The sequence below is a fragment of the Homarus americanus genome, unplaced genomic scaffold, assembly GCF_018991925.1.
Source record: "Homarus americanus isolate GMGI-L3 unplaced genomic scaffold, GMGI_Hamer_2.0 scaffold46197, whole genome shotgun sequence".
Lineage (NCBI taxonomy): Eukaryota > Metazoa > Arthropoda > Malacostraca > Decapoda > Nephropidae > Homarus > Homarus americanus.
In genome coordinates, this window is record NW_024723050.1 from 8208120 (window position 1) to 8229355 (window position 21236).

At 43.5% G+C, this 21236-nt stretch overlaps 1 protein-coding gene across 1 annotated transcript in view; it reads right to left on the reverse strand.

Moving 5' to 3' along the window:
• LOC121863323 (potassium channel subfamily T member 2-like) overlaps positions 1-21236 on the reverse strand; it is a 103771-nt gene that overhangs the window by 51200 nt on the left and 31335 nt on the right. Inside the window, exon 5 of the mRNA XM_042361946.1 lies at positions 16526-16609. Coding sequence (XP_042217880.1) covers positions 16526-16531 — 6 coding nt within the window. The 5' untranslated portion in view covers positions 16532-16609. The remainder of the gene's footprint in view (positions 1-16525; positions 16610-21236) is intronic.

The window sequence follows — 21236 nt, forward strand, 5'->3', positions numbered from 1 at the left end:
TTGAGACCATTGATTGGTTTATCGACTCTTAGGAGATACGAGCGCACATTGATTGGTTGGAGGAGATACGAGAGTAGTGATTGGTTGGTGGATTGGAGAATCTAAATAATATAGTATATAAAATAAAAAAACAAAGTAATTAAAACTTTCATTAAGGTCAACAATAATTTTGGTCTTTTTTAGTCAAGCTTTTTTTTTTTTAGTGTGGGGGTCTTTTTTTTAGAGGTCATTTTTGGTCTTTCTTTAATCGTCCAATTTAAAGCATCTATTTCAGGATCCATTTTTCAAAAAGGGTCTATTTTAAGCGGTTCTATTTAAAGAGTGTATTTTAAAGAGCCCCCTCGTGCCACTCAGGTGAAGGCCATAACCATCAATCTTGTCCCGCCAGGCTGAACGACAGGTCAGGTCAGGTCAGGTGAGGAGAGACCAAAGTAGTCCCTCTTGTAGTGTTTTGTCTTAGAGTGGGGGTGGGGTGGAGGGGAAGGGGGTGGGGTGGTGAGAGGGGGAAGGTTGGGGAGTTAAAGGGGTGGTGGAAGGGGTGAAGGGTTAGAGCGGGGGTGTGGAGAAGCTGGGTGGGGGTGTGAGGGGAGGTTGAGGAGTTAAGGGGTGGTGGAAGGGAGGTTAGAGGCGGGGGTGTGGAAGAGGAAAGTAGGTGGGGGGAGGGGGGGTGAGAGGGGGAGGTTGGAGGGGATAAGTGTTGGTCATTTTTGTAAGTTGTACCTACACTTCTCGTGGCACTTCTTGGCTTGAGTAAGTGACGTGTAAGCGATGTATAAGTGACGTGTAAGTTAGGGGTGTATCTCAACCTCTCATGAACTGGGTGAACTAATCCTATTTTATCATACCCAACAGAGGGCAAGTGAGAGTCAGTCTTTTATCAGTCAGTCAGTCAGTCAGTCAATCACAGACACTCAATCTAAACACCCAACTGAGAATATACAAACCAGCCACTCGTCTCTGTTCTTGTTAGGTGGGTGAGTGGCCATGTACCCTGTCTTGAGTACTCCACAGCCCTTATCAGCGTTAAGGAGGTAGGTCCAAGGTCGAGGGGTGTGTGTGTTGTACCGGTGATCACTCGTGTATCGTGGGGGAGGTAGTGTACTGGTTGTGTAACTGTTCCTCACACAGTCAGCCGACCCCACCCTGGCAATACTTGGTAAAGGAAGGCTGTACGTAAAGGTGATTGTTTCCGGCTGTATCACTGTCAGGATAATTATTAAATAAACTATTCATTGTTATTTAAGGTCACGAGGCGTTTCCAAATTTTCGTATATTTGCTTAAATAAAGAAGAAAATTATATTAATGAATTGGCAACTCAACTACAACCGCAGCTGCCACAAGATTCTCGCATCAAATTTTATTCATTATTTAAACAAATATATGAACATTTGGAAACTTCTTATGACCTTAAATAACAATGAATAGTTTATTATTATAAAATTTTTACCTTTGGTTTGTTTAATATTTATCCTGACAGTGATACAGCCGAAAACAATCACCTTTACATACAGCCTTCCTTTACCAAGTATTGCCAGGTAAATATGTTTGAGTATGTGTCTTTCCAGAGGAGAAAGTGTCCATGTGTGTCCGTATGATGTGTATGTGGCGTGGTGGAAGACATGATGGGCATAGAGGGCATAGAGGGCATAGAGGGCATGGTGAATCCTAGCAAGACATACCATATAAAGAGCCATCTGTAGGCCCCCCCCCCCGTCAGCCAGGGCAATATACTTCTAAAAATTTGGCCAGTTTACAAATCCATCCTGGCTGGTGGATCCATTAGCGGGCTCTCGGGGACACACTGAGCAAGATCCGTGAACCTATTCTTTGATCAAACAGGAATGAACAGAGGAGGAAGAGGAGAAAGAAAGGAGGAAAAATGAATAGGAGGAAGATGCACAAGGAGGCGAAGGAGGAGAAAGGAGGAAGAGGCGAAGGAGGACAATGTTCACGAAGCATATAAGGTGAAACTTGGCTGAAACCTTCACCTATATTTATCATCATTATATGCCAGCTCCAGCTCTCTCTCTCTCTCTCTCAAACTTCACAAAAGCTTTACATTACAATTAACCGGATCAAAGCCAGAGACAAAACGAGTCAAAGGAGAGGCGGAGAATAACACGGGGTAGACCTTTCTTCCTGGGGGAAGGTAGGTTTCATTAAGGATGAGTTACATTGAGATGAGGTTAGGTTAGTGTCAGGGGTGGATTTAGGTTGGAGTTTACATTGAGATGAGAGTTAGGTTAATTAATAGAATTGGTTAGGTTAGGTGAGGTTAGGTTAGTGTCAGGGTGGTTAGGTTAGATGAGGTTAGGTTAGTGTCAGGGTGGTTAGGTTAGATGAGGTTAGGTTAGTGCCAGGGTGGTTAATCTAAGGTGAAATAAATTGGAGCTATAATAATCTTCAGGTGATCCAAATATACCTCATAACAGAGCAAAGGAAGGGGAGATAACTGAGAGGTGAGGTGAAGTATGTGTTCTCGAGTCCATATTATACAGTGTGTGTGTGTGTGTGTGTGTACCCCAGAACTGACCTTCACCAATACCCAATATTTAACTGGTTTAGGGAATTTTATCCATCATCATCACCGTCACCAGTCACCCACCATCACTCACCCTCACTATTCTCACCCCCCCCCCACACACACACACACACACACACACACGACCTTCCAACACCACCAAAAACAAATATCATTAACCTTTATCTCCCCTACAGGTATTTTCTTCCCTTCTTAACAAATCCTTTTTTCTTACAAAACTAAAAATGAGGAAATAAAAATAAAATCCCATTTCATTTTACACTGCGTTTGAGTTCACTGTTCCTTTTACTCATTAAATTTATATAAATGAAACGTTGACGGTGGCTCTATATCGAGTCATGTATATTAAATTAAGGAAATATTTACTGACAATGGTATATCGACGAGTCATTATTTTATTTTGGGTTTCTATAAAGGTCAACACAACGGAAACTGAACTATATTTAAGGTAAGTTTGTAGGCCACGTCGTGAATACAAGAGACAGAGTTGTATTATGTATGTATGTATGTGTGTGTGTGTGTGTGTGTGTGTGTGTGTGTGTTAGCTCTAGGTTTAAAAGTAGTGTTGGATGAAGACGCGAGAAAGGGTGGCCAGTGAACTCTCTAAACGAAGGGCGAGGAATGAAGGAGGTGAATGATGAAGTTTCGACTATAGGGAAGGGAGTGGCATGATGACTTGAGGTGTTAGGAATGATACTGAATAAAGGAAGGAATGAAGGAGGTGAATGATGAAGTTTCGACTATAGGGAAGGGAGTGACATGATGACTTGAGGTGTTAGGAATGATCCTGAATAAAGGAAGGAATGAAGGAGGTGAATGATGAAGTTTCGACTATAGGGAAGGGAGTGGCATGATGACTTGGTGTTAGGAATGATACTGAATAAAGGAAGGAATGATAGATTAAGTTTTATTGGCACATTGACTGATGAAATAAAAATATTAAAAAGTACCAGTATTTTTCTCCTTTACAACCGTCTATCAAGAAATCAATAAACTCAATATTATGTTTTAAGGACCTAGAAACGCCATTGGTGCTTGGGTGACGACAGCAACAACACCAGGGAGTAATATGAGCCGTCATTTAGTAATCATACTTAACAAAGCCACGCGCTCTAATTATATGTCCTCGTAACAATGTTGACCTGGATGATTGTGCCAAAATTTCCCAGATGTTATACCGGATGACGTTCACCTTCCTCCTGTTGTGTCCTGAGTGTGTGTGTGTGTGTGTGTGTGTGTGTGGATGGTCGCTCACAACCTTCCACACAACCTTACTTATACTTACTCCCATCACTAATCTTTCCCAGACAAATTAAACCTCTATTTAAAAAGACAATCATTCGGTTTTCTCTATGGAATTTCCTTAATTACGTTATAACAACAACAAAAGAATTCATTTACACAGAAAATGTCCATCACCGACTAATGAGCGAAACGCCGAGAGTAAGACAACCAGTTTCTAAGTATGAAAGAAAATAATGTCACTTTTATCAGTCTCAATATACCAAGTCAACCTATTTCGAGTCGAAAATTCGTCTTTCACTCTTTCACCGCGCATGACGTCATCTGGCCGACAGCCCGAGGGGTGGTCAGGGGTGGGACCTCGGTTACCAGCTGGCCATTGTGGTGTGAAAGTCTATGACAATGCCTGATAAATGCTCCGTATTTGGATGCATATCAAATTACAGTCTACATGATAAAAGTTTGAGGTTTCATTGATTTCCAAAGGATGAAAAACAGAAAAAATGGATTTCTATTGTACATGCAGCTCATATATAGGGTGCAGCAGAAGGGCAATACTTAAGAGCCGTTGGCAGGTTTAAATTTAAATTGCCTAAAATCTAACTTTCGACCAGGAAACCGGATGTGGAGAGACAAGTACCAATTTGTTGCTTGAAACTGTTGTATAGCCTTGTCTTCCGCTATATACTAGTGGCCATATTGATAGTGAAAACCTCTACACATTTATACCTGTATTCACTGTAATAGCTTGGGGAGAGAATGATGATAGTTATAATCATTAATTTTTATTATTATTTTCTTTAACTATTTTATTTAATTCTTGTATTCTTTCTGCCCCCAGTAAATAGCTAGCCCATACGCCCATGATTACTTAATTGCCTTTACACTGAAACTGGCAGCAAAATCATAAGAGTATAAATAATAATAATAGAGAGGAAAAAGAGGATTGTTACTAATAATGACAAATTGTTAATATAAGAATAGGAATATAAAAATAATGATTACCTGAGAAGTTCAAGTGACTAACTGAAAGATAGTGTACTAGGGGATGAGAAAACCAGGAAATAACGCAAGAATATCTTATAATACAGTGGGATGGTCTTACCCATGATAATATACGAGTCCTCCCTTACTACCATTTACTTCCACCACGGCCAACGACGTCACATAATAAGCTTTGCCCAAGCGCGTGGGTAGACTTGGTTTAATTAGAGTTAGACTGACTTTTATCCTCTGTGTAAAGTCTCACCCAAAAGTTCGTTAACTCTCTCAGCCAGCTAGAGCGTGTGTGTGTGTGTGTGTGTGTGTGTGTGTGTGTGTGTGTGTGTGTTCCTGCCACAGCTCAAAACCTACTATGAGAAGCGCGCCATCGGAGTCTACGAACTTTTGTCCACGACTGTACTTTGTGTGGGTCAGGAGGTGAGACGGGGGCAAGACTACACGAAACAAACCATCAGAAACAATTAAACCTACAATAACTTAAACTAAACTGTAATTAAACCCACTTAAGTTAGGTTAAGACAGGCCAAGTATTCATAGGTTAAGACTGGGTGAATTAGGTTAGGATGAGTTATCACAGGTTAAGATTGAGTGAGTTAGGTTAAGGTGGGGTCCAGTTAGGTTCGGGTGGGGTCCGGTTAGGTTAAGGTGGGGTCCGGTTAGGTTAAGGTGGGGTCCGGTTAGGGTAGATCAAGTTTGGTTATCTGTTGGGTAAAGTTAAGTTTAGTTACGTCAAGATAGGTTGAAATAGGTCAAATTTTCTTTGGTTGGGTCAAGTTAGGCCGTATTGTTAGGTTAGCTTAGTCCATGGTGGGTTAGGTTAAGTTAGGTTTGGTTTAGTTAGGCCACGTCAAGTTAGGCAAGGTGAAGTTAAGTGAGGTAAGGTTAGGTAAACATTAACTTTTAAAAGAGTTAATATACTATGTTTGTGTAAAAAATCTTTGTTAACATTATGTCTAAAAGAGTAAACAATCTATGGCTATGTAAAAAAAAAAACCTTTGTAAACATTAAATCTTAAACGAGTAAACATTCTGTGGCTGTGTGTCAACATTAAACAGTAGAGTCACACACAATAAACTAACACCAACCCTCACTGTGAAAATATAAAGAAGAACAAACGGGGAATAACATCAACAAAAGATGTTGAATTACAGGTGATGTGAGAATAAAAATACCAGCAACCACCGTCTGGAATGTCATAGCCTGGGGTCAAATGAACTCCAGGTCAAAGGTCAATATTTTAACTTACTTATGACTAAATTACCAGATATATAATTTGATAATAGATTGACAGCAGTCGGAAATTGGGGTAATACTCGAAGTTAATGAAGAAAAAAAATCTTAAATCCGAGGACAAAATATTAACCACAGATACATCATCATTAATATCAAGTGAAGTTCTGAGTGTTGGCTCAAGTTCTACATTACCACTACAGAGTAAACAGTAAGATTATTAACAAACTACAAAAAAGCTTAATATAAGATAATTAAGAAAGTGATATTAAGAGAGATTTCAAGTCAATAAAACACTTATCATATCTACATCGATAAAGACACAAAAAGATCGAAAGTAGAATAATGAGAGAATATATACAAGCCACGAGAAGTAAACAAACACACAGAGAGAGTATCATCAACATTACGTGGAAGTGAGAGAGGAGAAACTGAAACTGGCAGTGGATAAGACGGTAAATAATGAATGGCATGCAAAACACTACTGACCTGAAGCTGACGACGACACACACACACACACACACAGTCATAGGATGTGCAACAATGGCTAGAATGTAGAGATAACTGCAAACTCTCTCTCTCTCTCTCTCTCTCTCTCTCTCTCTCTCTCTCTCTCTCTCTCTCTCTCTCTCTCTCTCTCTCCTCTCTCTCTCTCTCTCTCTCTCTCTCTCTCTCTCTCTCTCTCTCTCTCTCTCTCTCTCTCTCTCTTATTAATTATTTTTTGAGCTCCAAAGTAAAAGCGTGGGGGAGTTATCTCGTTACTTTGAGATAATACAACAAATTAACAGAGCAGAGACATTTCAGGCTATGGAGAGAGAGAGAAAGACTCCTCGAGACACGTACTGCTTACCACAATCCCTTAATGGGGGAGGACCAGTGGTGAGGGGGGCAGAGGGGTGGCAGGATAATATAAAAAGAGTGACGAGTCTATGAATGAAGAAGAATGAAGCGAGTTGGTGGGCGAGTGAATGATTGAATGAATAGGTCGGGCGGGTGAAAGGGTGAGGTGAGTGAGTGAGTAGATTAACACCGTGAACTTTCCGCCCCTCCAAGGCACTATCGTTGGACCTGTTGCTGTCACTAGCATTGCAATTGATACATCTACTACCGTCACAATTCCTGTAACTCCTCCTTTTACCGTTACTCCCGTTTCTGTTACTGCTGTTACTCATTTTTCTTCTGTTACTCTCGTTAGTTAAGGTTGTTACTCCTGCTAATTTAATTTTATCGCGACATCTTTACAGCTTGACTTCCACCTGATCCCCCCAATCTATTCCCCTTCTAAAAACTCTTCAATTCATTTATCCATCTTAAAGTTGATTATTTTCCTTGGTCTGTCTCTCTCTGTTAGCAGGTAATAGCTCCAGGATCACTTTAAATCAACAGTGAAGGTGTTTTTCTGGGAGCTAAAACTAACCCGCTGTAGGCCCGTAACCCTTGTCGTCATTATTGTGTGTTGATGTTTAGGTCTCCGTCCGTTCACCTCCCTCTCTCTCTCTCTCTCTCTCTCTCTTGGGGTTATGTCTAGCAAGTAGCTCTCTTTGCTTCTCTGAGGGTTTTTCTGTGTTGTTTATATGTTCAGTCGTCATATTTACACAACCCAAGACAGGATGGGACTAATGGGGTTTTTCTCCTACAACGTCATATTGTTTCTGTATACAAAATCGTTTATTAGATAGAGCTGAATATATTTTGCTTTTCTATGTTCATTTGGGGACAAGATTTGAATTACTGTGAGTAGATAAACACCAGGGAATAAGAAATATATATATATGTTTCGAGGTGTTTGGAGGAAGACCTGCATTGAGAGCTTCAAGTGAGAGAGAGAGAATGTTAGTGGCAGTAGATTTTAAAGTGGTTAAGAATGAGTGACAAGAAAGTGAATGAGATTTTGGCTAAAGATGGTGTGTCTGTCAGGAAAATAAATGGGAATTGGGCGAAACTGATTGAAATGTGGAATGAGATTAGATTTATAATAGGGAATTTGTAATCTAAAACGAAGGAGATTCGTAGGTTTACATAGAGAGAGAAGTTGGGAAATGTTGAAGGAAAAGTTACAAGATGTTGGAGGTGGACAGAATTATTGACTTTGTATACAGTTCCTGGTCTTTATCTAATAGGAAAGATAAAATAGCCGACAGAAAGGTAAAAAGAAAAACAAAAAATCTAAAATGAAAGGAAGGTTAAACAAGATTGCGAGTTGAAGAAAATGAATATGATGAAAGAAAACGGAATGATTCAAAGAAAATGTATACATGTAATCAAGGAGAGAAGGGAGGGGGACTGATGGAAAATGTCAGCCGTTTAAGCGCACAAATTAAAGTGTTTAGTTAATTTTCTACCTAGTTTTATTAGTCTAAGAAACACTCCATCACCTCTATATCCAGTTTAATTAATTTAGCACAAACAAATATGACAGATTTCTAATACAAACTGCATTTTTTTCCCCCATACAACACTGTCCCACACCACCCCGATTGATTTTCTTAATCTTTTTTTGTAACTTCTACCTCATATTGTCTTTATATTTGAGAGTCACACTATGTACACAATGTCAGCGTCTAATGGGTGTTTACTATTGGGTATAATTGTAGCCACTGGCGTCATTGTTCACTTGAATTAGCAGTAAATCATGATCCGTGAGCCCCGCAGAGCTGAGACGTTTACTACCATGCCACCGAGAGCTAAGACTAACGGACATCTGTGTGTGTAATAACAACAGTAGTCACGGTTCATTACACTTAACAACATTAAGTAACAAAACCAATATAACGCGTGGGTGAGTGACCCTCCCCCCTCACACGTCAGCCTCCCCCAATGAGTGACGCCCTTCCACATCAGACCCCTCACACTAACCCCTTGAGTACGATGACTTAAACCTCTTGAATGCAATATCATCTTACTCAAGGGATTATATCATACTTAAAGGATTAAGACATCTTACTCATTCGGCAGGTTAACTTTACTCAGGGAGTCGGCATTGCTCTTGTGAGTGAGTGAGTGAGAGTGAGTGAGTGAGTGAGTGAGTGAAGAACAAACTGGTTGGAGAACTAAAGGAGACGACCCCAGCGACACACGAGGAAGACGGAGGGGGAGTAGGAGGAGGAAGAGGAGGAAGAGGAAGAGGAGGAGGAAGAGGAGGAGGAGGAGGAGAAGAAGAAGAAGAAGGAGGAGAAGAAGAAGGAGGAGCAGGAGAAGGAGGAGGAGGAGGAGGGGTATGGGGAAGAGGAATAGGAGGAAGAGGAATAGGAGGAAGAGGAATAGGAGGAAGAGGAATAGGAGGAAGAGGAGGAGAAGAAGAGGAGTAGCTGAATGATGGAAGGAGACGGTGAGCAGAATAAAAGTTAAGAAAGTGAAATGGAACAAAGGAAAATTAGAGAAATTGAGTGGGAGGAGAGACAGAGACAAAGGGGAGATAAAAGAGGAAGGTAAAGGGAAGAAGAAGAATGGAAACAAAGAGAAGGCATAAGAGAGAATTTCATGGAAGAAGGGGAATGGAAACAAGACAAGACAAAGGTGTGTGTAGAGAGAGAGAGAGAGAGAGAGAGAAGAGAGAGAGAGAGAGAATATGTGTGTGTGTGTGTGTGTGTGTTTGAGAATGTTATAAATTCTTGTTTTATATCCGACGTCGACAAAAAGAGTCACACCATAATGTTTAGTTTCATGCAGTTGTTAAGTTCGTGCTGTTGGCTTAATGAGGGGCCGGCACGAGCCAATTTGGGGATGAAAAGTTAATGGTTATGAAACATTTTGCTCGCGGGGTCAGAGACTATCAGGTTCATTGCTGTTAAAAGGCTTCGATACTAACACCTGTTTATCTTACTAAAAAAAAACATTAAAAGTTCGAAGGTTTAAATCAATTCCAATTGTTTTACTGTTTGTATTAGAATAAATTATCAACAAGTCAACCAATTCACTTCATTTCGGGAACACCTTTACTGTGACGTCACCTCCTACATCAAGTCGAATTATAACAATCACAGGTATAACTGTGGGGGCTATTTTAGCACCTTTTGGCCATTTTCAACACATATTGGCTATTATTAACGTTTTATGGTTATTTTCAACTCCTCTTGGCCATTTTCAACACTTTCACACCCCTTCCAACACCGTCAGACCATTTTCAACACCTTCCGACCATTTTCAACACCTTCAGACCATTTTCAACACCTTCAGACCATTTTCAACACCTTCAGACCATTTTCAACACCTTCAGACCATTTTCAACACCTTCAGACCATTTTCAACACCTTCAGACCATTTCCAACACCTTCCGACCATTTCAAACTCGACCATTTCAACACCTTCGACCATTTTCAACACCTTCCGACCATTTTCAACACCTTCAAACCATTTCAATACCTTCTGGCCATTTCCAACACCTGTGAACCTGAGACTGGTTAAGTTACTTTGCACTTCACCTGTAATGTTCCTCATACCACAAGTGGACTAGATATCATGATACTCAATACGATGATATTTTGGGGAGGACGTCAAGTAGTAGGTGTGAGGGACTGAGTGACGCTTCCCGTAATGGATGAGTAACAGCGGAGTACTCTTGTGTGTGTGTGTTGACGCATGGTAGGTTACTTATATAGGTGACGCATGGTAGGTTATTTATGGTGGGTGACTGATGGTAGGTGACGCATGGTAGGTTACTTATGGTGGGTGACTGATGGTAGGTGACTGATGGTAGGTGACTGATGGTAGGTGACTGATGGTAGGTGACTGATGGTAGGTGACTGATGGAAGGTGTTCGTTGTAGGTGACTCATGGAAGGGTAATCATAAGAGGTGACTCAAGGCTGGTGACTCAAGGAAGGGTAATCATAAGAGGTGACTCAAGGCTGGTGACTCAAGGAAGGGTAATCATAAGAGGTGACTCAAGGCTGTCATGGAAGGGTAATCATAAGAGGTGACTCAAGGCTGGTGACTCATGGAAGGGTAATCATAAGAGGTGACTCAAGGGGTGACTCATGGAAGGGTAATCATAAGAGGTGACTCAAGGCTGGTGACTCATGGAAGGGTAATCATAAGAGGTGACTCAAGGCTGGTGACTCATGGAAGGGTAATCATAAGAGGTGACTCAAGGCTGGTGACTCATGGAAGGGTAATCATAAGGGTGACCAAGGCTGGTGACTCATGGAAGGGTAATCATAAGAGTGACTCAAATGGTGACGACTCATGGAAGGGTAATCATAAGAGGTGACTCAAGGCTGGTGACTCATGGAAGGGTAATCATAAGAGGTGACTCAAGGCTGGTGACTATGGGTGTAATCAGAGGTGACTCAAGGCTGGTGACTCATGGTACATATGGTGCATAGCAGGAGTTTGGGCTGTATAGATAAAGTGCATCACGAGGAAGGAAGGAAGGAAGAGAAGGAAGGAAGGAAGGGAAGAGGGGGAGGAAGGACGGATTGAAAGGAAGTGAAGGGGTGGGAAGGGAGAGGAAGGGGGGGGGGCAATAGGAAGGGAAGAAGGAAGAATAAGGGCAGGGAGGAAAAGGAAGGAAGGAAGGAGCAGAGTTACACAGGTGAGTGACTAACGACTAGCGCGGTGCTGGCGACTCAGGGATCTCCCCGTCCTCGTCTCACATGACTCATTCTGCGAGTCATTTAGTGCCAGATGACAGTAGATGAAGACAACAACAACAGGAAGAAGAAAAATAAAGAAAAATAACAGCATTTTCATTATGCCTCGTCTTCGCTGCATATTCATGGTACAAGACAAGGACTGCACTGTATGGGTGGCTGTATCTAGGCAGACAACTTCTACGCAGCATCAAGTTGTTAAAAGTGAAGCGCAAGACAGCAAACAAGAGTGGCAAGAGAGGCGGCAAGTTTAGTATAGGTAGAGGTAGACGGACCCTGACGGGGTGGATGGCCAGGTGCTGGTGGTACTCTTGGCCGCGACGCACGCTCGTGTAGGAAACCATTCTCCAGCTATTTATATAATCCTAAAGGAAAATCGACACTCAGTTGTAGCAGGTGACGCTCTGTAGTGTACCAGGCACTAGTGTACCAGGCACCAGTGTACCAGGCACTAGTGTACCAGGCACCTCAACCTACCACCCACACAAACTCCTCGTATAGTCTAAAGATACTCTGGAAAAAATAGTCAATGTATTTATGACACTTTATATATATATTACTGATCTATGCAGGTAGTTACATATATTTGCTTATATTCACCTACCTAAACTATGAACTATATTTATCTTTGTGCGGGTGTATATGTATGGACAGGTATGTATGTATGCCTGGCAAGTGGTATAGCTGGTACTACATTATCGGACATATAGCTACATATAATAAAATAAACAGACAAACACAACATTGACTTAAACATTTACTAACACATAAAGCTAAGACAGTGATTGTTGACTGGTGTATTAAGTCTTACTACAACTTACCGTCACTCACTGTGCTGGCGTTCACTCATTACCGTTACTCACTGTGCTGGCGTCCACTCATTACTTTGTTTACGTACGTAAGAGTTGTGTTCTACTTCAAGATCTACGTCAGTGTAGCCGCCAGGAGGCAAGTTACTACCAGTGTTGTTATGGTGTGTGGTGATGACAGCGGCAATGTTGTACAGTGTGGTGATGACAGCGGTAATGTTGTACAGGTGTGTGGTGATGACAGCGGCAATGTTGTACAGGTGTGGTGATGACAGCGGTAATGTTGGTGTGGTGATGACAGCGGTAATGTTGTACAGGTGTGGTAATGACAGCGGCAATGTTGTACAGGTGTGGTGATGACAGCGGTAATGTTGTACAGGTGTGGTGATGACAGCAGTGGTGTACAGGTGTGGTGATGGCAATGTTGTACAGGTGTGGTGATGACAGCGGCAGTGTTGTACAGGTGTGCGGTGATGACAGCAGTGTTGTACAGGTGTGTGTTGATGGAAGCAACAGTATAGTACAGGTGTGTGGTGATGACAGTGGTAGTGTTGTACAGGTGTGTGGTGATGACAGCAGCAGTATAGTATAGGTGTGTGGTGATGTGGCAGCAGTGTTGTACAGGTGTGTGGTGATGACAGCGGCAGTATAGTACAGGTGTGTTGCCTCACTGACACAATATTACCACCAGCGGGCAGGAAGCTCCGTCCCGCGGGGTGACCACCCAGCCACGCGTTGTCGCACCTCCACAACTAACACACCAGTAGATCACACCTCCTCCCACCAGACCACACCTCCTCACCTCCTCCACACCAGTAGACCACACACTCCTCCACACACTCCTCCACACCAGTAGACCACCTCCTCACACACCAGTAGACCACACACTCCCACACCTGTAGACCACACTCCTCACACACCAGTAGACCACACCTCCTCACACACAGTAGACCACACTCCTCACACCAGTGAACCACACACTCCTCACACACCAGTAGACCACACACTCCTCACACACCCAGTGAACCACACTCCTCACACACCAGTAGACCACACCTCCACACACCAGTAGACCACACCTCCTCACGCCTCCTCATACCTCCTCACACACCAGTGAACCACACACTCCCTCCACACTCCTCACACACCAGTAGACCACACACTCCTACATTCTCCACACACCAGTAGACCCTCTCCTCACACCAGTAGACCACCTCCTCACACCTCCTCCCACCAGTAGACCACTCCCTCCTCCTCCCACCAGTAGACCACACTCCCACACCTCCTCCCACACCAGTAGACCACACACTCCCATCACACTCCTCACACACCAGTGACCACACTCCTCCCACCAGTAGACCACACACTCACACACCTCCTCACACACCAGTAGACCACCTCCTCACACTCCTCACACACAGTAGACCCTCCTCACACACAGTGAACCTCCTCCACCTCCTCCCACACCAGTAGACCACACACTCACACCTCCTCCCACCAGTGACCACACTCATCCACCTCCTCCCACCCAGTAGACCACACTCCTCCCACACCCAGTAGACCACACTCCTCCCACACAGTAGACCACACCTCCTCACACCAAGACCACACTCCTCCCACAGATAGACCACACACACTCCTCACACACCAGTAGACCACACTCCTCCCACCACCAGTAGACCACACCCCTCCTCCACCAGTGACCACACCTCCTCCCACACCAGTAGACCACACACTCCTCCACACACCAGTAGACCACACCTCCTCCCACACACCAGTAGACCACACTTCTCCCACAAGTAGACCACACACTCCTCACACACCAGTGAACCACTCCTCACACACCAGTAGACCACACACTCCTCCCACACACCAGTGAACCACCTCCCACACACCAGTAGACCACACCTCCTCCACCTCCTCCCACACCAGTGAGCCACCCCACACTCCTCCACACCAGTGACCACACCTCCTCACACACCAGTAGACCACACTCCTCACACACTCCTCCCCACCAGTGACCCACACTCCTCACACACCAGTGACCACACCTCCTCACACACCAGTAGACCACACACTCCTCACACACCAGTAGACCCCACTCCTCCACACCAGTAGACCACACACCTCCTCACACACACTCCTCACACACCAGTAGACCACCTCCTCACACACCAGTACAGCCACTCCTCACACCTCCTCCCACCAGTAGACCACACACTCCTCCCACACCAGTAGACCACACACTCCTCACACACCAGTAGACACACTTCTCCCACACCAGTAGACCACACCTCCTCCACACACCAGTAGACCCTCCTCCACACACAGTAGACCACCTCCTCCAGTGCCCTCCCTCCACCAGTAGACCACACACTCCCACTCCTCCACCTCCTCCCACCCAGTAGACCACACACTCTCACACACACTCCCACACCAGTAGACCACACACACTCCCCACACCAGTAGACCACACACTCCTCACACACCAGTAGACCACACACTCCTCCACACACCAGTAGACCACACACTCCTCACACACCAGTAGACCACACACTTCTCACACACCAGTAGACCACACACTCCTCACACACCAGTAGACCACACACTCCTCACACACCAGTAGACCACACACTCCTCACACCAATTCAATGATGTTTATCGTTTACACAAACACCCAGAGTTCATGTAACAATATACTGTACACATACACAAACGTACAAATTATTTATAGAATTAACCTCATTTCCTTACACAACCGACTTAGTTAATAATACTACAAACAAAAGGTTAAGGTCCTAATATTATCAGTTATTTTGTTGTTGTTATAGAAGATTAATGTCTTCGGTGGCACTAGAATGTATTAACCACTCAGTAGGTAGGTGGCACTCCCGACCCTGGCACTGTATGCTGTGTGTCACCCACGGTGGGGGAGATGAGATGAACAGCTAATATAATGTTCAACTCGTCTTATTGTAAATACTGAAGAAAAAATAATTTACAAGACTGATCGAAAAGTTCCTGTGCACCACCAATAATAAAGATAATTGTTCCTTGTCATACAGAAATGTTATGAATAGAACAAAATAAATAACTAATACTGTTACATATCAGCCTACTTTAAAATATATAACACAACTGTTCTTTACCATGTTCTTTCTTATAATAATGTAGACAAAACAAAGAACAACTATAGTGTTAAGTATTGCAGGTGCACAGGGACTTCTGGATCACCCCGTACTGCCAGCCGAGGTAAGGTAAAGACGGGAGGGGAGTCACGTCAGGATGGTCACAAGAGACAAACTTGGGGGAAAACCCTGGAAAATGTCATCCGTGAGTCAGAAGGGAGTGAGTCAGAAGGGAGTGAGTCAGAAGGAAGAGGGAGTGAGTCAGAAGGGAGTGAGTCAGAAGGAAGAGGGAGTGAGTCATCAGATTCAGAAGGGAGAGAGTCAGGAGGGAAAGAGTCAGACGGGAGTGAATGAGAAGGGAAAGAGTCAGACGGGTGTGAGTCACAAGGGAGCGAGTCCGAAGGAAGTGAGTCAGGAGGAAGTGGGTCAGGAGGGAGTGAGAGTCACAAAGAAGAAGCCAAGGTTAGAGTAAATGTTACTGCAGGCTGACGAGAGAGAGAGAGAGAGAGAGAGAGAGTGTGTGTGTCGTGGGGTGAGACAGACAGACAGACATACGACCTATAAAGCTGTCGCTACACCAATAACCAGAAAGGAACAGAAATTTAAACAGTTTATTCACCTGTACTGCCATTAATGGGCCACAGTCGCCATTAATGGGCCACAGTAACCAGTAATGGGCCACAAAAGTCACCATTAATGGGTTACAAAAGTCGCCATTAATGGGTCACAAAAGTCACCATTAATGGGTTACAAAAGTCGCCATTAATGGGCCACAGTCGCCATTAATGGGCCACAGTAACCATTAATGGGCCACAAAAGTCACCATTAATGGGTTACAAAAGTCGCCACTAACGGCTCTCACAAATTCGCCACCACATAACACAAAAACTCCACATCTAGTTTATAAATAACGACAAACAAATAAAACAAGTAGACAAACAAACACACACAAGAACAAGCTTGAGAGAGAGAGTACTTACGAACATATTCTCGAGTGCATGTTTGGCGAGCCAGCAGTTGAGAAATACTGGCACGAAGAGATTTCTGAGCGGTGACCAACATATCTGTGTGATAGAAAAAGTGAGTTGAGTGAGTGAGTGAGTGGGTTGGGTGGGTGGGTGGGTGGGTGGGTGGGGTGGGGTGGGTGGGTTGGGTTGGGTTGGGTGGGGTGGGTGGGTTGTTGGGTTGGGTGGGGTGGGGTTGGGGTGGGACCCAGGTGGGGTGGGTGGGTGGAGTGGCTGGGGTGGAGTGGGTTGGCTGGGGGGGTGGGTGGGGGTGGTTGGGTGGGTTGGGTGGGTGGGTTGGAATAAAGAGTAAATTAATTGTATTTTTTGTGATATGGGAAAAAATTACACGAAATACAAGTTAAAATAGTAATTCTTCTGTCATATTAAAAGAAAAAAAAAATTCTTCTGTGATAATAGAGAAAATAAATAATTCTGTGACTTTGATCTAATTATGAGAACACGTAAGAGGCTGATGGGAAACTTGTCATTCAGTTCTCGACACACACACACACACACACACACACACACACACACACACACACAATAAAAACAAACATTCCCCCGCAACATCTACACTATTGAACAAGTCTCTCTCTCTCTCAGGTATTTGCACATCAACATTCGTGTCCCAGAAGCTCTAAATACGGGAGACTCTCTGAACTGTTGACGGGTGGCTGAGCGATGTGTGGAGGAGTGTGATAATCCTGACAAGTCCATTATCACAGTTATCACAGTTATTATTGTTATTGTTATTATTATTATTATTATTATTATTATTATTATCACAGCCACCAAAAAGGAGTTTTATTTTCGTATACGGATTTCGGTAAAATTCTATTCGCAGCGAATTTGTTTTTGCTTTGGTTGTGTGACTGTGCTCTAGCGTGGGCTGAACTTTCACACCATTGTTCTATAGTGGACAAGACAACAAAAGAATGGCCTTCAGCACCAATCCTTTCTTCTCCTCTTTCCTTTTTTCTTTACACACAAACGCTAACAGTAGTTTCGTATAACAAAGTAAAATACTGACATACACAGATGGGACCTTCAAAATTCAGTATTGACACGACCTGTGGTGGCGCATCTTACACCCTGCTGAACAATACAGGCAACAGGTGTGGGGACGGGAGGTGTTGGTGAAGCGTGAGGGCGGCAGAGTGCTGACAGGCGGCCAATACCAGTGACCTACTGAACCAACATTAGTCTTTAACCGAAACAATTACCCGATTACAGAGTCCAGAGGAATATACAGTATATGTAACTAGCTTGTGCAACACGCACACTGGTTGACAGTGTGTGGGGATCATTGTTTACACTAGACATGTTACAATTTCTGGACACCACCAGACTAAGGCGCCGCCTCCTACCCAGTCTTAGAAGCAGTTTTGTGGAGACTGTGACCCCGCACTGGCAGTCGCGGTCACACGAGCGTTTTTATGAGCAATTAATTTGAAGCAAGGATTTTGGAGCAAGAAATTACGAGCAATTTCTTCCAAATGTGGTCATACGGGTAGCTCTTGTGCCAGTTTCTACAGAAAGAATGAAACAAAATCAAGTCAAGTGAACGCCGCCTTGCGGGTAGATGGGACACAACACCACTGCAGACGACGCAGCAACTATAACTGGTATTCTTGTTATTAAAAAGAAACGAGAGAAGTTGAAGAAAAACGACTGTGGACTCTAAGTGGAGACCTGTGTGTGTGGACTTTTTTTTTTTTTTATTTATTGGGCACTCCCCTACATCCTTGTGTAAGGTGAAGCCTGAAGAGTCAAGGGCATAGAAGTCTGAAGAGTCAATGGTTTATGTCATCAAGTTATTGGAAGCTCCAACAACTTGTCCCTGAATACGAATTCGCAACTTTCGACTTACAACAGGTACCTACTTTACTGCTAGGTGAACAGGGACTAATGGGGGCAAGAAATTATCCATAAAAGCGCTCGTGTGACCAAGGCTTTAGTGCACGTTGCCTCGGGAACTAGATAACAACTTCCCTTACGTATGTCTGTGACAGGGGGGTCAGTTTGCTGTTGTTTTACATTAATATGACGGCCGTAAAGAAGTGTTGGTCCTTCACTCCAAGTAGCAACGACCTTGGCCCTACTCAGCGAACGGAGCTTTAACCGACTGAGGAGAGGGCATGCTTACTCTCCCACACTATCTTTAAAACCACGCACCGTCGCCGTCTCTCACACTTGGGTAACGTAACTTTAAAACCACGCTCTCGCCTCCAGTGAGGTGAGTTTGTATGCTGTTTTGGATGCACTGTGAACGTTACATGAGAAGGGGGGGGGGGATTCCAGGCACAGCAAGACCAGACTTTGCATACCCATGGCTGGTAAGCTGGTCCTGCGAGAAGAGGGGGGGGGGGTGGTTATGACAGACAGAGGCTCTGTTCCTGGTACTCGTTGGTGCTCTGTGACCCCTGGAGCACGTCCCGACTGTGTCCTACTGCAGGTTAACTTCCTCAATGACTATATATATCTGTCCAATGTCGGTCAGAGACAAAGTTTATTGTCGGCCTTAAGCTGAGAAACTGAGAAATGGCAACTCAACACATCGGCTCAACTCAAAAACACCAGCCCAACTCAACACACCGGCGGATGGATTAGCGTGTCGGGTTGGGCTGGTGTGTTGGCTTCGAGTACTCCAAGAACTTATTCCTCAAGAAACAAACAGTGCACTTCAAGTCCTTCAGATTCTCAAGTCTCTAAAATGGTTCCTTCCCTAAGGCAGAAATAGCATATCGGATTTTATTGACAGTTCCAGTCACAGTGGCATCAGGGGAGCGGAGTTTTTCCAAGATGAAATTAATAAAAAAATATCTAAGAACAACTATGTCTCAAGAGAGATTGGATGCATTGGCTATGCTCTCCACCGAAAAGGAACTAGCAGAAAGTTTGGAATATCAAGATTTAATAGCAGTGAACATAATGTGTAGTACCCCGATATAATAATGATATAACGTGTCCATGTCACTGAGTGAATTAATAAATAGTTGTAACGAAGAGGTGTTTAACAAGTTGTCTCATTAAGAAAGTAATATATGTGTATTGACATACGAGATAAGATAAGAGTATTGACGCTGAGTAAATAACATCACGGCCACGCTACCCAACTTCCTGTCTTTACATCCTCCTACTATAAATATTCTACCTATACGCAATATCCTCTTCTGGTGAGTTTTGTCTCATTATACTGGTCCATATCCCTCAGCATTTAAACATGTTGCAATTCGTAACCATGCTTGTTTCTTGAATGTAACAAGCTTCCCACAAGTACTTTTATTTTGCAAAATTTTCTCCTCTCCAATCAAATAAACTAAGAAATCCCGGGAAACTTTGGAGGAAAAAATATCCCTGACGAGAGCTGCTACAATACTAAATTTGGCGCCAACGAAGGTAAACAAACACACACAGGACCCATAATGCATCAGCGAAAAGACGACCATAATGCATCAGCGAAGGAGACAGTATTACCAGACCTAAAAAAATCATCCCGCACCAAGTGGAAGAGGTTCGAGCATTTAAAAATACCGCTTGATGGAACAATACCTTCGAAAAGATTCTTCGTTGGAAGGGGTAGATGTTGTTTAATAATATGGCCGTGTGTGTCGTCGCTGCGGTCGCTCTGAATATTTGGTTCAGTGGACGCTTGTATGTCGAGTGCTTGTTATGTGGTGTGTTTGCTTTGAGAGCCTCGTTTAAGTTGTCAATGTTGGGTTTGTTTATCCCTCACGGTGTTGAAGATGGAGGTGGTGAAGAGTGGACAAACCATTACACCCTACTAATAACTCTCTAATGAAGGAGGTGAATTTCCCCTTTATCTCGCCCCCATCTCCTCTAACAACCTTCTTGCAGTTGTTGACACCTCCAATTAGGACCCCGGAAACAAGCTGGACTGGTACCTTAAGTGGCCATTAATTTTCACCCCCGTATGTCTTTTGAAGCGCTGGGTACATTTTGATAAATTCGCCTGGATAGAGAAATTAAATTCAGGGTTTTTGGAGTGTTGGCCGAGGTAAGGTTCACTAACTTGTGTTCTCCTCTATCTCACTCCTTTGTGTGTCATTTACTCGACTATATTTTTATGGTAATTTGTTTGTTTGTCCATCTCTACGTTCACAGGCGCTCAAACAAACACCAAAAAAAAAACACGCCAAAAAAAAAGTTCCTTGGCTGAGGGAGGGACGATCCCACCACACCGCATCCCTCAACTTAACTCATCATGGGTGACGGTACCTTAAGTAGCTACTGACTCACGGTACGGGTATAAAGGAAATATCTTACGTGTTTAAGAATACCTCCGGCCCTACTGTTGTTCCTCTTGCCATGGTAGGTAGTGAGCCCCCAAAACCTCGTTGGTGGATAATGGGCAATATATTTACATCCAGGTCTCGCAGGATAAGTCAGAGCTAACTAATGTACACAACAAGATAGTCATACACGCACACACATGGCAGTCATGTACACAACAAGATAGTCATACACACACACACACAACAGTCATGTACACAAGAAGACAAGTCATACACGCCCACATAGCTGGAGTTAATGTCTATAGCTTGAATGTTGTCCGTAGTGCCCCATTATGTCTCTATGTTAATAAACGTCTACTTTTGGAGGTTGACTGCGTAAATATATGAATTATTAAAGAAAAACAGGAAAAACAGCTAATGTAACATAA